Below are 15025 nucleotides of genomic sequence, written 5' to 3' on the forward strand. Positions count from 1 at the left end.
ACAGCATTCCACAGCCCCTTCACTTCTAAAGCTGTGGGAGGGCAAAAACCAGTAGCTCATGCTGTCTGCAGCTGTGAAAAAATGTTTTTTATTTCTTCAGTTCAGAGAGATGTCTTTTTTTCCTCTTGAAACTACCCTTGTGCTGCTGTATTCGAAGAAACCTGTGTGACACCAAAGCTGAGTAAACCTGTCAGAGGCAAAGCTGAAGTATTCAGTTTTATTTCACAGCAAAAGTGAAGATTGCTACTTAACACAGTCTCTTATTTTAGAGATCAGATGGGCAAGAGAGAATAAAAACGCAAATCTTTTAAATATATTCTTTTAATTTCTAAAGAAAATTTAATTGTGATGCTGTATATAAAAAATAGACATTTTTGTTCTCTGCCAGGCTATATATTCCACTGGAAGTGTTTCAGAGTGGAGCGCCCCTGCAGGGTTTGATTAGGACTGCATTAACATGCAATAGTGGTCTACCTGTAGGCTTTAAATTAAGGCTGCAACTAATGATTATTCGATTAATCTTTGGATTATTGTTTCGATTAATCGGTTAATAATCGGATAGCAAAAGGTTCTTTAAAGAACAATTTTGCAAAATTAAACTGAAACTAAAACTTTTTCACTGCAAGAGTTCTGGATAGAGCATATTGGCAGAAGAAAAATATTAATAATATCTTTTTTTTTTCAACTTTGATATAATTACTGCACTTAGTGGGTTGATCTGTCAGCTAAAAGCATGTTTTACAGTCTCTAAACTCCAGTCAACAATTAATAAATTATTAAATTAGATGAAGATTATTTCAATAATCGATTAATCAGGACTAATCCGATTAATTGTTTCATCCCTACTTTAAATAGAAAAATAACAAGGAAAGCGGTTATTTAACCATTATTACCTGTGTCTCACATGTCTGCTCTTTATCTGTTCACCTTACCTTCCTTTCTTTGGATCTATCATTGGAAAGTGAGTTCAAATGTTTAGAGTTTTATCCCCGTTTAAGCCAATGTTCATATTTATTATGGCGGTTGATTAACTGCAGGTGGCAAAAATAGAACAGCCACGTAGTTTAGAGAAGCAGCAAGCTTCTTGAGTGCTATTGAATGTGCAGTGAAGTGGCATCTTGGAGATCCACATAAATTGAATTGATAACTAATCAAGTTTGCTAGAATCATTTCTTTTTTTGGGAGAAGGTATCCAATCTTCTCATTTTTGCTTCCAACCTTTGAACATTAGTTCTCTTTCTGCAGCAGGACTAAATCTAACCGTATGTCTCAGATTTCTGTGGATACTGATTGGACAGCCACAAAATACACGACCTAATTTCCACAACACAAAACCTTATCGGCTCCAGCCTCCCAGGGAACACGGTCTAATTGCTGTGACTTTTATGTTGCATTTTCTAATGACAAGAGCTTAATTAATCCATGAAATGAGGGTTTGAGCTACAAAGGAAGGTGGTTTTGAGGATCAAAGTCGCTGAGGTCTACTGTGGCAGGATTAGGAAAATATGGAAGCTGGATTGAGACACTCTGAGATTCCAGAGAAGAAAATCCTTCAAAGCTGCCATCAAAGTCTAAAAAATGGAGAAGTCGCCTCTCCTGCCCGGGCTATGTGTTAGCTGACAGACAGCCACACATGTGAGGCTGATCATGGGCTGTCCCAGTAATCCAACTATAGTCCCTACACCTTAATTAAGAAAAACAAACTGCTTTTAGCCCACACTGCAGAAACAAAGCACCCCAGACCAAACTGTCAATGATTAATTCAGTCCAGCTAATAAGGAAATGCACCCTCTCAATATTATAGGGTTTAGTGAATCAGGTTTACAGGTTAACAGCATTGGTCGTTATCATTATTCAAATCTATTATCATCATCATAAAAACTGTGTGGAAAAATTAATGATGCAGCAGCTTGTAGGACAAATAACAAGCAATAAATAAAAAAAATTAAAAAAACTTAATTTGCCATTACAATATAGATTTAAATACATTTCCTCTAATTTGACCAATCCCTTAGGCAGCCGTGGGTAGCTCTTTGCCACAGCTGTCCTGGTTGTTGACTCAGATCTGCTCTGCTCTCCAACCAACGGGCCATCATGTGGTTTTCTGCTGCATTATTTTGTCAGTCTCTCAGGTTTAGTTTTAACTCTGTAAGGCTTACTTTTCTAAGTTCCCCAAAAGCAATCAGAGTAATGTGTTGGGTATGGTCCAATACTGGACCTTATTTCCCTCCTTTTCATTTATTCTATTACAGATCTGTTTGTCATGATTTGTTTGTGGATTGATGACCCAAAATGCAGAGGCAGGGAGGCAGAGATGATTTTCTTGTGGGTTTAATTAAAAGGAGAACAGAAAACAGAGGCAGGAAAATCCAAAAATCCAAACACGAAAAAACAAAACAAACTGAAAACCAGGAGTCCAAATATCCCAAAAGCAAAACATGAAAACAAAGTCTAAACAAACCAGTAACCATGGAGACATCAGGGGGATCCAATCTAAAAGAGGTAGGCTCAGAGAGACGGAGTTGGAGGAAGTAGACAAGGTTAGACGAGGACCCGGCAAAGAGGAACTGAAGAGAGAGGGGTTTTAAATGATACTGAAAAAAGAGAGGGCTAATGAGGAAACTGGGAGCAGGTGTGCACAGAACAAGAGAGGGAAAGAGTTAGGGAAAAAGGAAAACATAAGAGGGCAGCAGAGACAACAAAAAGAAACCTGGAAGACTGGAAATAACAACAAAATAATAATTAAACCACTAGGACTATGAAACATGGAGAAAAGAAAACTAAACACTCAAAAGAAAGCATAACAGAACCAAGACTAGGACAGTAACTGAGAAAACAACAAAGAACACAGCAAAATAAAAATAAAACCACTAACACTAGAAAACAAGGAGTAAAGCAAGACTGAACACTAAAAAGGAAATATAACAGAACCAAGACTGAGACAGTAACTGAGAAAAAACCAAAGAACTCAATAAGCTAAGAATTAACCCACTAAAACTAGAAAACAAGGAGCAAAGCAAAACTGAATACTCAAAAGAAAAAACATAACAGAAACAGAAACCTGACACTGTTGCTCTCTGAGGTTGTTTGTCCTCTTGATGACCCAGTTTGGAGAAAACATGAGTGGCTCTCCAGATGATGGCATATGGTTCCTAAAATTTTCTGTGAGTAAAAGGACTCAATGACTGCAACATTTCTAGGGAACAATGGATGTAAAACAAGCCAAAATCAGTCCACCACTCCTAAGCATGGCAGCTGTTATGAGGTGCACACACTAATTTGCTGTTTGCAGTTTCTGCAAGCATGGTTTTGTGCATTACAAACAAAAATCTACTCTCGGCCTATTGTACTGATAGCATATAGATCTATAAGCATTGGGTTATTGATAAGCCTTTTCAACCACACAGAAGCAGGAGCTTACTTGGAGCTGCGTCTAGAGCAGGAGCTTATAATGGTGCTTTCAACCAACCATGTTGGTTTTGGATACAAGACGCCAGCTTGGAGCCAGCTCATAGCCATTTCACTGCGTCAACGTGTGCATTACAAATTTATTTAAAAGAGACAGAAGTCCAACTGAAATAAAAGCAGAGTAACAAGACGACAGTGAGACAAACAAAGCAATCAAGATGGACAAAGTTTTGTTCTTGCAACGCATATTCTACTTCTAGCTGTAGGAGCATTTTTATCATACAGCGAAAAAAAGTTGTCACTGTTAGAACTTTTCAGCGCTGTTGCCACACTTACAGTGGTGCTCCTCATGTGCAGGCTGTAGTAAACTCCACCCCTCTGCCTAACTTACTTGGTGCTAGGCAGGCTCTTTATGCCCCAACAACAGAGCTTATTTTTGGGCCCAGCAAAAAGGTTGTGCACCAGTTCCAGGAGCTGGAGCTTTCAGCGATGGAAGACAAAAAATCCAGAGCTTTATTAGCTCCACTGCCATAATAGCTCCAGCATCAGCCCAGTGGAAAAGGCACCCCAGACTTCAGATTTCTCTAAAGCAAGATTTCTACAGCCAGATCCTTTAATGAGAAAAGGTTTCTCCCCTTTCAAAACCTCCTGTGGGCAGTTCGAGTGCCACTCCCACAGACTGCCACTCTGGGTCTCTGAGCAAGGCCCCTGACCCCACACTGCTCCCCAGGCAACACAGAGGTAAATTTCTCCAATGTGAGATCAAAAAATGTCAATAATTATTACACTCAGACATTCCCTAACCCTGCAGTCATAACTTGAAATTCTAACTAACACCTATAAAGGCAGAGATTTATCTTATGAGGATTTTGTTTTTTGTAGTTTAACCTGTGAAAACTGGAGAATGTTAAATAGAGTGCTCAATGAAATACTTAAATAAAAATTTCCTGCCAATAGTGTCATTGGAATCCAGGACCAGACCTTATTACCTTTGTTACGTTAAAGAAATATGGATATTTTGATGGCAAAAATGTAAATGTAATAACAGCAAACGCCAACTTGCCCCAATATATTAAGAAAAATAAAAGTTCTTCTATAAGAAATTCATGAAAAACACTAAGAATGAAAGGAAAAAATTTTTTTTTTATCCAACATAACCTTAAAGGCATTAATGCTGATACTGGCACTTACATTTTTAAGTTTATATTAAACCTAAATATAATTGCTAACTTGGCTTATTAACTTTTTACCTTTAAAATTTAACTTTATATTAGCTTTTTACCTTTTTTTTCTTGAATTGTTAACATTTGCTTTTTAACTTAATGAGTAGGTAATATATAATTAAAGGGATCATCTAATTGGTGAAATGCCAAAATAAGATGTTGGATGGCTGGATATAAATCTAGTGCATCTAGACCTCACCGAAGGACAGGGGGGGACTCCATTAGTAAGGCAAGTGATCGAAAATGGTAACTTGCCCTTTAAAGGGTTAAAATTGTTTGACCCCATTTGTAAATGTTTTTTTAATTGTTTAAAGAGGTCCATACGGTTTAGGACCAATCTTATTATCCTTCAGAAATTAATCAGCTGTTATGTTATTCAATCCGGACCATTGACCATGTTTGCTATTCTTTGTGATGACTATTTTGACACACCTGTTTGCTCCAGAGCAGAAATCTAACAAAGACCCTACATCTACAGAGGTGGTCACACCTGCTGCTTTTCCTCTTTAATCCAAGCAGCCATTGACAGTATTCTTGTTTTCTCTTGTCTTTTAACAAATTTTTCATAGATTTAAATGTGAGTGTTTTTTTTTTCCTTTTCCAGCAAAGAGAAAGCCATTAAAGATCACCATCATGTTCTGTAGAATAAACACCAATATGGGAAATAAGGGTTTGACTTTCTTTGACTTCTTATAAGTTTTTAAGGTTTCTGGAGTCAAATATACATAAAAAAAGTTTTCCAAATGCCAATCTATTACCTGAAATACTGAACAGGTGAAAGGAGATTTTACTTCTAAGCCTCTGTGTGCGTGTGACCCTGAAGAAGAAAATCATTGCTTTTAAACAGACTTTGCTTAAACACAGAAAATTCAAGAGATCTCTCACCTCTCCTTCAAGAATAAAGGGTTTTTCTCTTGACGGTAAAAGTAAAACTAAATCTTATGTTTATTATGAAGGGTTGCTTTAAGGTTTAATGCCTGATGGTTGGTTTAGCATTAGAAACACACAGAAATGACTAACAACAAATGAAGAGGGTGCTAATCTGTGCTCCAGTGACCCTCCGCAACATACATGACCCATTCAAACACCCGGTGGTGCCACCCTCTTAAGAAGATGACATCAGTCCAGTCAGCTGCTGCCTGCTCAGGTTACCTCGGCCGACAGTAGAAAGGAGCTCTCATGTGCTGCTGACAGCCCACCTCTCCACTGCATCACTCTGCAGCAGTGCTGGCAGTGAGCACAGAGGCTCTCTCTGCACTCTGCCTGCAAGAAAACAATCCAGCCAAGGCTCCTACGACTGAGGTGGTCTGATCCAGAAATATCAAGACTGTAACACTCTATCCAGGCAACAGAATGCAACAAAAGCAGGGCCATCATCACAACACCAGAATCTAAGGACAAACAACACCACAAACAAAACACCCTGTAGGGAAGTCCAACTCCTTATGCATGCAAATACTGGTATGTAAGGCCAAACGCTGGAAAATCCACCTGCAAAATAGTGTCTATCAAGGAGCTCCTACTCCTCAACCCTTTCCTAATCCGTTTACATTATATCTAAAAGCTTTTGTATTTTTTATAGGAATTTTATGTAATAATTCTTAAATATGATAAAAGGGACGAAAATTGGTTTAATATCAAAGGTCGGTTTTTGTCAAAGACAGCATTTTTATGTACTGCTATAGATTCTCAATTGGATTAGTCTGGGCTTTGACTGGGCCCTCCGATCCCATTACACTGTAATATAAGCTGTACATTTAGGGTTGTTGTCCTGAAGGTGAACTATTCCCTCAGTCGCCACTTTATCAAGTTTTCTTCTAGGACTGTCCTGAATTAACCTGACAACAGCCAGATGCATGTCTCACTCTGCCTAGCTCCGCTCACATACATCTGGGAACCCGCCATAGGAATTGCCTTTACTGAAGGCTGGGCCTTATCAAAACTCCTTGCATATGATTGGATAAGCCACTTGTCTGTCATCTTTATTGACGTGCTATTTCAACCACTCACACCGAAGCTAACCCGTGACGCTGTGAGAGGAGGAGCCATTTGGTAGATCAAGCTCTTGCCAAATCCGGTCGGGAGAAGGGCGAAAACATCGTTTCCACCAACAAAAGCCTTCAAAGCCGTTCTCTGATGTTCTTTTAATTAAACAATATCAGATAGATTGGACAACACAGAAGAAATAGCAGCATCAATGCTAACGCTTGCTTCCTCAATGCGAGCTGCCATTGTTGTTGGAATCTCACGGTCGCTTCTCCACTCCAGGACACACCCACCCTGCGTCCTGATTGGACAGACCATAAATTCGGTTGGGGAAATCACTTTCAATGAGCGGGTTCCCAGATGTATGTGAGTGGAGCTGGGCGGAGCGAGACATGCATCTGGCTGTTGTCAGGTTAGTCCTGAATGCCTTCTCTACATTTACCAAAGAAAATAATCCCCACAGAATAATGCTACCCTTACCATGCTTCATCAAAGGAGCAGTTTCTTCTTCATAATGTCAGGTGTTTGTTTTACACCACATAACATGCTTTCAGCTCAACCCTACAGCTTGGTAGCCAAGCACAGCTCCCTGTCAACGAAGGCTTTTCTTCTTGCCACTCTCCCTTCAAGTACAGATTTGTGTACAAAATTTGCATTTTCAGAGTTTCCCCCTAAACTCTGGATTAGCATTTCACAGTTTAGCAGCAGGTATCTTCCCTGAACCACGCCCTTACTATCTTTTGCATGATGCATTTAAGTTGATTTGACTTCATTTGTCTTTATATCTCCTCTATATTTGGCTGTGTTTTCATAGCACTCACTGTTAGTGTAACTCTTCTATATTTAACCTAATTATAATTCTTTCTACCCCCCGTTAGTTTTTAAAGCACCTTGAGATGTGCTGTACAGATAATTGTGATTTTAGTTGACTAATTGTTGTCCTGTTGACAGATTCCTCCAACTACAGTAAGCTGTGATTCTCTGCAGCTCCTCCAGAGTTAAAACTGGCATCTTGGCTGCATCTCTTCTCAGCCCTAATGGGTTAACAGCTGGGTCATATGTTTCCATTATCCAATAGGGTATTAAACAATGCTCTGAAATTGTACTTAATTTCTAGCAGCTGATTTCATGATGTTTGCTTTCTGATATTAGATTTTATTTACAGGTGTCAGATTTTAAAAATCCCTACACTTTAGTGCTTATAATGTCAACAAAATGTAAAAACTTGTGCACAGCATCATATAAAGCACCAAACAGCCAGCTGATGTTGCTGATCTGCAGGGTTGCAAACTCTCACCCATTGGGAGGGAGACTCACCCATCTCAGTGTCGTCATACACTCTCATTACATATTCCCAATTTCTCACACTAATAAAAATGACAGACATTAAAACTCAACTCCGTTTCACTTATTTATGTATAAAAATACCATGGTGATCAAAATCCAGTCCGTGTTTTTAACACAACCTTAGTGCTAACACAAAAATGACATGCCAGGTTCATATCCATCTATATTTCCAACTATTCACTGTTCCACATATTGAACAATGACAGTTCTTACGTCATTTTAATTTTTAACTTCTCTCACCTGCACTAGGATAATTCTCTTTGTAAATTATTGAAGATTTTAAGCAATCTAGTGCTTGAGTTAATGTTTGCTTCTCAAATCCATAGAAGCTTCACAAAAAGAACAAAAAAACATTACATTTTATTTTTCAAAAGATCAGCCACAAAAGAAAAGACCAACCACATCCAGAGAGGATGTGCAGAACAACTCAGTTATCCAGGATTCATAAAGGGAGAACCACAGGGATGTTCTCATTTTATTATTTCTTATCTTATTAATGTAACCTTATTTTGGTCCATTGAATATGTTAACTTAATTTCCATCACATTTTCCAAATGAATAATCAAGAGAAGTGCTTTCTTGTGTCATGGAGAGTTTTTACAAAATCTACAGCCTAGAAGGTCTGATTTCTTTTTAGCTGTTTTGTTGATTGTAAGAAAAACGAATAACATAATGAAGCTTTTTAATCCTTAGCCTATTACCAAATATTCATACAAAGTACAGTTTGCATGGGATTTAATTTCACTGGTTCCTGTATCAGTGCCAGTAATCCAGTGATAACTTATTAGTTCCCCATTGTTCAATTTACCTGAACTGCAGAGAAAAATTAGTGAACAAAGTTGTGAAATTCTTAGTTTAAATTATATTTTAGATGCAAGTATTTTAGTAGGACCCATTCTGCTTTACTTCAATTCTCTAAAAATCATGAGAATATAGAAAATAATGGATATTGTGAGAAAAAATGTTCCTATAACTACAGACCACTTATTGTTACTCAGTAACATTTAATGTTTTATAAAAAAAAATCACATTCTGACACTTTGTTTCAGTTAAATCCTCTGAAAACCTCCAACCTATAGCTGCACCTTTCCTCATCTAACCCTGACAGGGTTTCCTGTCCAAACTATTTCAAAATCTCACCCCAAGGTTTGGTGAAAAGTTGGCAGCCCTGGATCTGCAATAGTTAAACCCCCAGTGTGAAAAGAATATGTGTTTACCAAAAAGAATGAATAATAAACAAAGTGCTGTTGCATTATTTGCAGGCCTTACAGGCATTATGCAGCAGAAAAACTGCTCCTAAGAACATCATAGTGAGAATGCTGGGACAGGAGGTGGTGATGAGCACCTCATTACTCAACAATAAAGTCAAAGTAGCTCTAGATGCACATAATGAAGACATTTTCCATGCAAAAGATAAAGCAGCAGTGTCCTGGGCATAAAAACAGGAATAACAGGCACGATGTGATCATTTTAGGGAGACAAAGGAGGAGGAGGAGGAATGGTGCTGCTGTTTCACCTGTCCTCTCCTCCTTCTCCCAGCCTCAGCGTCCAAAGACTCACCCAGAACTCCAGAGGAGCTCTGTTGCGGGGCAGAACCGGGCTCCGGCCTCTCCGGCTCCCCCTGCTGCGCTCGGTGTCGGTGCCGGGAGCCCTCGGAGCCGTCGCCGGAGGTGGTCGCGCCCCCGGCGGCCGCAGCGCCTCCCGTCCCCGCGTCGGGCATGCTCTCTATCAGCGAGGAGTGACGCACAATGAGGGTAGGGGCCGGGAAATGAGGCAGCGGTGCATCTCAGGAGGAAGGCAGAGCATGGGTGAAGGAAGGGCTGTTAGAGGAGCGTGGTGGTGAGGAGAAAGGTGTCGGTGCGGAGCTGGATCATCCCGGCGGGGCTCTGGAGCTGGATGCGCGGCTAGATGGAGAGAGCAGCTCCGATGGTTGGAGGAGGGACAAAGACCGGGAGGAGGAGGGAGGAGGGAGCTGGATGACACACTCATTTCACCTTACACTGCTTCACCCTAATAATTATCTATTGTCCTACATTATAACAGCAGACCTGCTGCTGGTGCTCAATTATTATTTTAGGCAGAATTCAACTAATAGAATTTAAAGAAGATGGAAATGAACTCTGCAGGAAGAATTTAAGATCCTATGGTGTTTTTTAAATCATGTCTGACCTTGATCTTCTCAGAGATGTAATAATATCACCCTTCAGGGAAGTCTGCAAGCCAGACAGAAATAGAAATCCAGTGTGATGGTGGTTCACAATGTCAAATCCTTGCTTAGCTGCAGCATGCATGGCTGCAAAGTATTTATGAGGAAATATTTCTTAAAAACAAGCGCGTGTGCCCTTAATCTGAGCAGGTTTGCCAAAGAAATGTGTATTTTTGCCATTAAAATGAGATAATTACATATTATGCACTTGAAATAAGACAATGCAGTTGTTTGATCTTGTTTTAAATGTAAAGTGTCATGTTATGTTGGATAATTATCATACTTATTTGCTCAATTCAACAAGAAATAGCCTTATTTTTAGAAAAAATTACTCCTTTCTGCAGTTTAATCCTACCTGGCTTCCAGAGGTCAGAGTAGAGCTTATACTGCAAAAATAATCTATAATAAATAAATAAAAATGTCTTAAATTAAGTCTTTATACCCTTAATTTGAGTATGGAATTAGATTTTTTTACTCTTAAATTAACATGTTTAGATAATCTGCACTTAAAATAAGACAATACAATTGTTTTTTTTCTTCTTTTTTTAAATGTACCGTAATTTATTTTTGCAGTGTATTATACTGTGTATTACAAGAGTTACAGGAAAACTACGTACCAACACTATAAAACCTATTCCAATTTAGACTCACTGCTGCTACAAACGTCATTGTATTTATTTTGGATTTGATCAGATAGACAGCAGGAAAAAAAATTGCAAAGGTGTGGAACAGAAATAAATTATGAACATTTATTGACTAAAAAGGAAAGAAAAGCATTTGTTTTAAGCAGCTATCAGAGCAGTTTGAAGGGATTAATGCCTTTACAGTACAAGGTTTGTACATGTAGAGACAGAAGATTTGTCCCATTATTCTTTGTGTAATATCTTAAGCTTTTCTGACTGCTGCTGTCTACATTTATCTTTATCCAGCTCGATCAACTGACCTGTCCCTGCTGTAGAAAGGCACCCCCACAAAATACCAATAATTGAACTTTATTGATCTCACATTGGAGAAACATTTAACCCACCCCCTTGGGGAGAAGATTGTTGCCATTGTGGGGCAAAGGGAGCAGTTGGGTGTTAAGGGTTTTGCTTGGGAATTCAGAATGGAGACAATGGGTTTCGAACCAGTTACTTGCAATCTTCTCAGAGCACAAGTGCACTGCTCTAACCCACTTGGCCAACAATCCCCCAGGCGCGCTGGAAGCTGTTTCAAGCGAGGGGGGCTGATGGCTGGGTTGGAAAACACATGACGTCATTATGTTGAGGGCTGTGGCTGATGTTTTTAACATAATATTGTAGGCCTACATTTGTCGCCAAAAACTGCCATTTAAAATAAATCGGAACAAAGCATGAACATTTTAAACTTTATTTCTTCTCTTTTAATAATTCAAAACAAACAACAGCTCCCAATCAACAGGATCAGGAATACTTGAATGAAACATGGGCTAAATATAGCCTAAACTGAGCATTGAACGTCTTGAAAGTCCATTCGACTATGGATATGGGGAATGATTTCATATCTGAAACAAAAAAAACCAAACTAATTTCATATTTTATCACTAATTAGCTTAATACAGACATAATATTTAGTGATATGCAGCCTTATTCTAGCGTAGACTTCTTCAGCCATGTCAGACTACGACAAATAGGCACAGCATATAGAAATAAATAAGAAATAAATAACGCTAAATAAATGCTCGGCGGCAGTATAGGGGAATTAAAACCATTTCTTACCTCGAAATAGTCAGAAATACGTTTCTGCTGCCTATTGCTAGCCATGCCTAAATGAATGTGAGGTGGCGTAAGCACTTCCGGGGGAGTAGCCTAGTTTTTTATGAAATATTAAAATAATGAATCATTAGTTTATATCTTATACACAGCCCATCATTTTAATCCCATATCAAACACAGTCTTTTAAAAAATAAATACATAAATAATTTCATGTTTTTAAGTACACAATTACAGGTGCTGGTCATAAAATTAGAATATCATGAAAAAGTAGATTGATTTCAGTAATTCCATTTAAAAAGTGAAACTTGTATATTATATTCATACATTACATACAAACTCATATATTTCAGATGTTTATTTTGTTTAATTTTGATGATTACAAATGACAACAAATGAAAATCTCAAATTCATCATATCAGAAAATTAGAATATTACTGAAGACCAATAAAAACAAAGGATTTATAGAAATGTTGGCCAACTGAAAAGTATGAACATAAAAAGTATGAGCATGTACAGCACTCAGTATTTAGTTGGGCCTCCTTTGGCCTGTATTACTGCAGCAATGCGGCGTGGCATGGAGTCGATCAGTCTGTGGCACTGCTCAGGTGTTATGATAGCCCAGGTTGCTCTAATAGTGGCTTTTAGCTCTTCTGAATTGTTGGGTCTGGTGTATTGCATCTTCTTCTTCACAATACCCCATAGATTTTCTATGGGGTTAAGGTCAGGAGAGTTTGCTGGCCAATTAAGAGCAGGGATACCATGGTCCTTCAACCAGGTACTGGTAGCTTTGGCACTGTGTGCAGGTGCCAAGTCCTGTTGGAAAATGAAATCTGCATCTCCAAAAAGTTGGTCAGCTGCAGGAAGCATGAAGTGCTCTAAAACTTCCTGGTATGTGGCTGCGTTGACCCTGGACCTCAGAAAACACAATGGACCAACACCAGCAGATGACATGGCACCCCAAACCATCACTGACTGTGGAAACTTTACACTGGACTTCAAGCAACGTGGATGAAGTGCCTCTCTTCTTTTCCTCCAGACTCTGGGACCTTGATTTCCAAAGGAAATGCAAAATTTACTTTCATCAGAGAACATGACTTTGGACCACTCACCAGCAGTCCAGTCCTGTTTCTCTTTAGCCCAGGCAAGACGCTTCTGACGCTGTCTGTGGTTCAAGAGTGGCTTGACAGAAGGAATGCGACAGCAGAAACCCATGTCTTTCATACGTCTGTGTGTGGTGGTTCTTGAAGCACTCACTCCAGCTGCAGTCCACTCTTTGTGAATCTCCCCCACATTTTTGAATGGGTTTTGTTTCACAATCCTCTCCAGGGTGCGGTTATCTCTCTTGCTTGTACACTTTTTTCGACCACATCTTTTCTTCCCTTCGCCTCTCTATTAATGTGCTTGGACACTGAGCTCTGTGAACAGCCAGCCTCTTTAGCGATGACCTTTTGTGTCTTGCCCTCCTTGTGCAAGGTGTCGATGGTCGTCTTTTGGACAACTGTCAAGTCAGCAGTCTTCCCCATGATTGTGTAGCCTATAGAACTAGACTGAAAGACCATTTAAAGGCTTTTGCAGGTGGTTTGAGTTAATTTGCTGATTAGAGTGTGGCACCAGGGGCCATCAATTTTGAACCTTTTCACAATATTCTAATTTTCTGATATGATGAATTTGAGATTTTCATTTGTTGTCATTTGTAATCATCAAAATTAAACAAAATAAACATCTGAAATATATGAGTTTGTATGTAATGTATGAATATAATATACAAGTTTCACTTTTTAAATGGAATTACTGAAATCAATCTACTTTTTCATGATATTCTAATTTTATGACCAGCACCTGTATGTTACTCCACAGCCCCCCCACCATGGGGGGCTGATGCTATGACGAGGGAGGCTGCAGCCCCCGCAGCACCCCCCTTCCCGTGCCACTGCAATCCCCTAAGGTTCATTCACAGTGTCATTCACATATCTTTCTATAAAAGGTAGTTTTGAAAAGAAAGCAATTAGTTGTCTCATTATAGGATTCTCCCACCTAAGCATTCAGTTTTTGCTGATCCTCCTGAGTAACCATGGTTATTTCTGTGATTTTTCTAAAAAAAAAACAACAACAAAAAAACTTATAATTTAACTTCAGTGTGGTATCTAAATCCATTCCTTCCTTTATAATATAAATATCTGTCACTTATTCTTTTATTGGAACCTTTAGACTAATTTTCAATGTTTATATGCTGTGTATTTCTCACTTGATCAACTAAAACCAAAAGATTGAAAAATATAAAAATAAGACACCTACTTTGATCAGCAAAACAGTGATACCTCTGCAAATATTACATTTTAATGTAGATATAGAAAATAGTCCCCTGAGGTAGATCGGGGACACCTACATCAGAGCCAGGTGGCCTCTGTCTTTCCCGGGAAACTAAATGGATTATATGACTTATTTATCAATGCGAAAATATCTCTCTTGATTAAATTTTTATTGGTTTTAAGCAAAGGTACAAGTAATGTCACCTTTCAGCTAAACCAAGAACTGCAGTGTGCAATCCTTAGTTTCTTTTACAGAATAAATTATCCATTTTTACTCTCATTAAACCTTTGTGAGGACAAACATATAAATAGATTCAGATTGCAATGATTCATGAGGAGATTTGTATAAACATTGAGTAAGTTGTTAAAGTCTATTTTTAGGGGTACATCATCAAACTGATATGTTTAAATGTTCTTTACAGGGATAAATGGTGTCATCAGTAATGACAACCAGGGTCTAAATAACAAAGTGTTTATATTTAGCAGCTGTGAGGTGGATAGGTTTACACCTTGTGCTCTCACTATAGATGATAAATTATTGAGGTTCCAGGTTAAAAATGTTTTCGAAGGCTTAATATTTTATACCTGTTCTTTAGTTTCATCACTCAAAACCTCTTGAATGATGTTTCTCTCTGCAGCCACTCTCTCTGGCCCTCTTCTTCTTATGGTTCACAACCCAGAGGCACCTCTGATTCGAGCAGAATTTCTGCTTACTCACCAGCTCAGATGGTTGACAGCTGCAAGGCTCTGCATTGGGCCACCGACACACATCAGTGAACACGAAGTCTGCACACTGTGACTTCATTCTGCTGG

The 15025-nt window shown here is 38.7% G+C and overlaps 1 protein-coding gene across 1 annotated transcript in view; it reads right to left on the minus strand.

Moving 5' to 3' along the window:
- Positions 1-9912, minus strand: part of ano8b (anoctamin 8b) — a 56104-nt gene extending 46192 nt beyond the window's left edge. The window contains exon 1 of the mRNA XM_038286488.1: positions 9525-9912. Within this exon, the coding sequence (XP_038142416.1) occupies positions 9525-9684 (160 nt within the window). The 5' untranslated portion in view covers positions 9685-9912. The remainder of the gene's footprint in view (positions 1-9524) is intronic.
- Between the last annotated feature and the right edge of the window lie 5113 nt (positions 9913-15025).

This window comes from Cyprinodon tularosa, unplaced genomic scaffold (assembly GCF_016077235.1).
Source record: "Cyprinodon tularosa strain WSP-4 unplaced genomic scaffold, ASM1607723v1 ctg106, whole genome shotgun sequence".
NCBI lineage: Eukaryota > Metazoa > Chordata > Actinopteri > Cyprinodontiformes > Cyprinodontidae > Cyprinodon > Cyprinodon tularosa.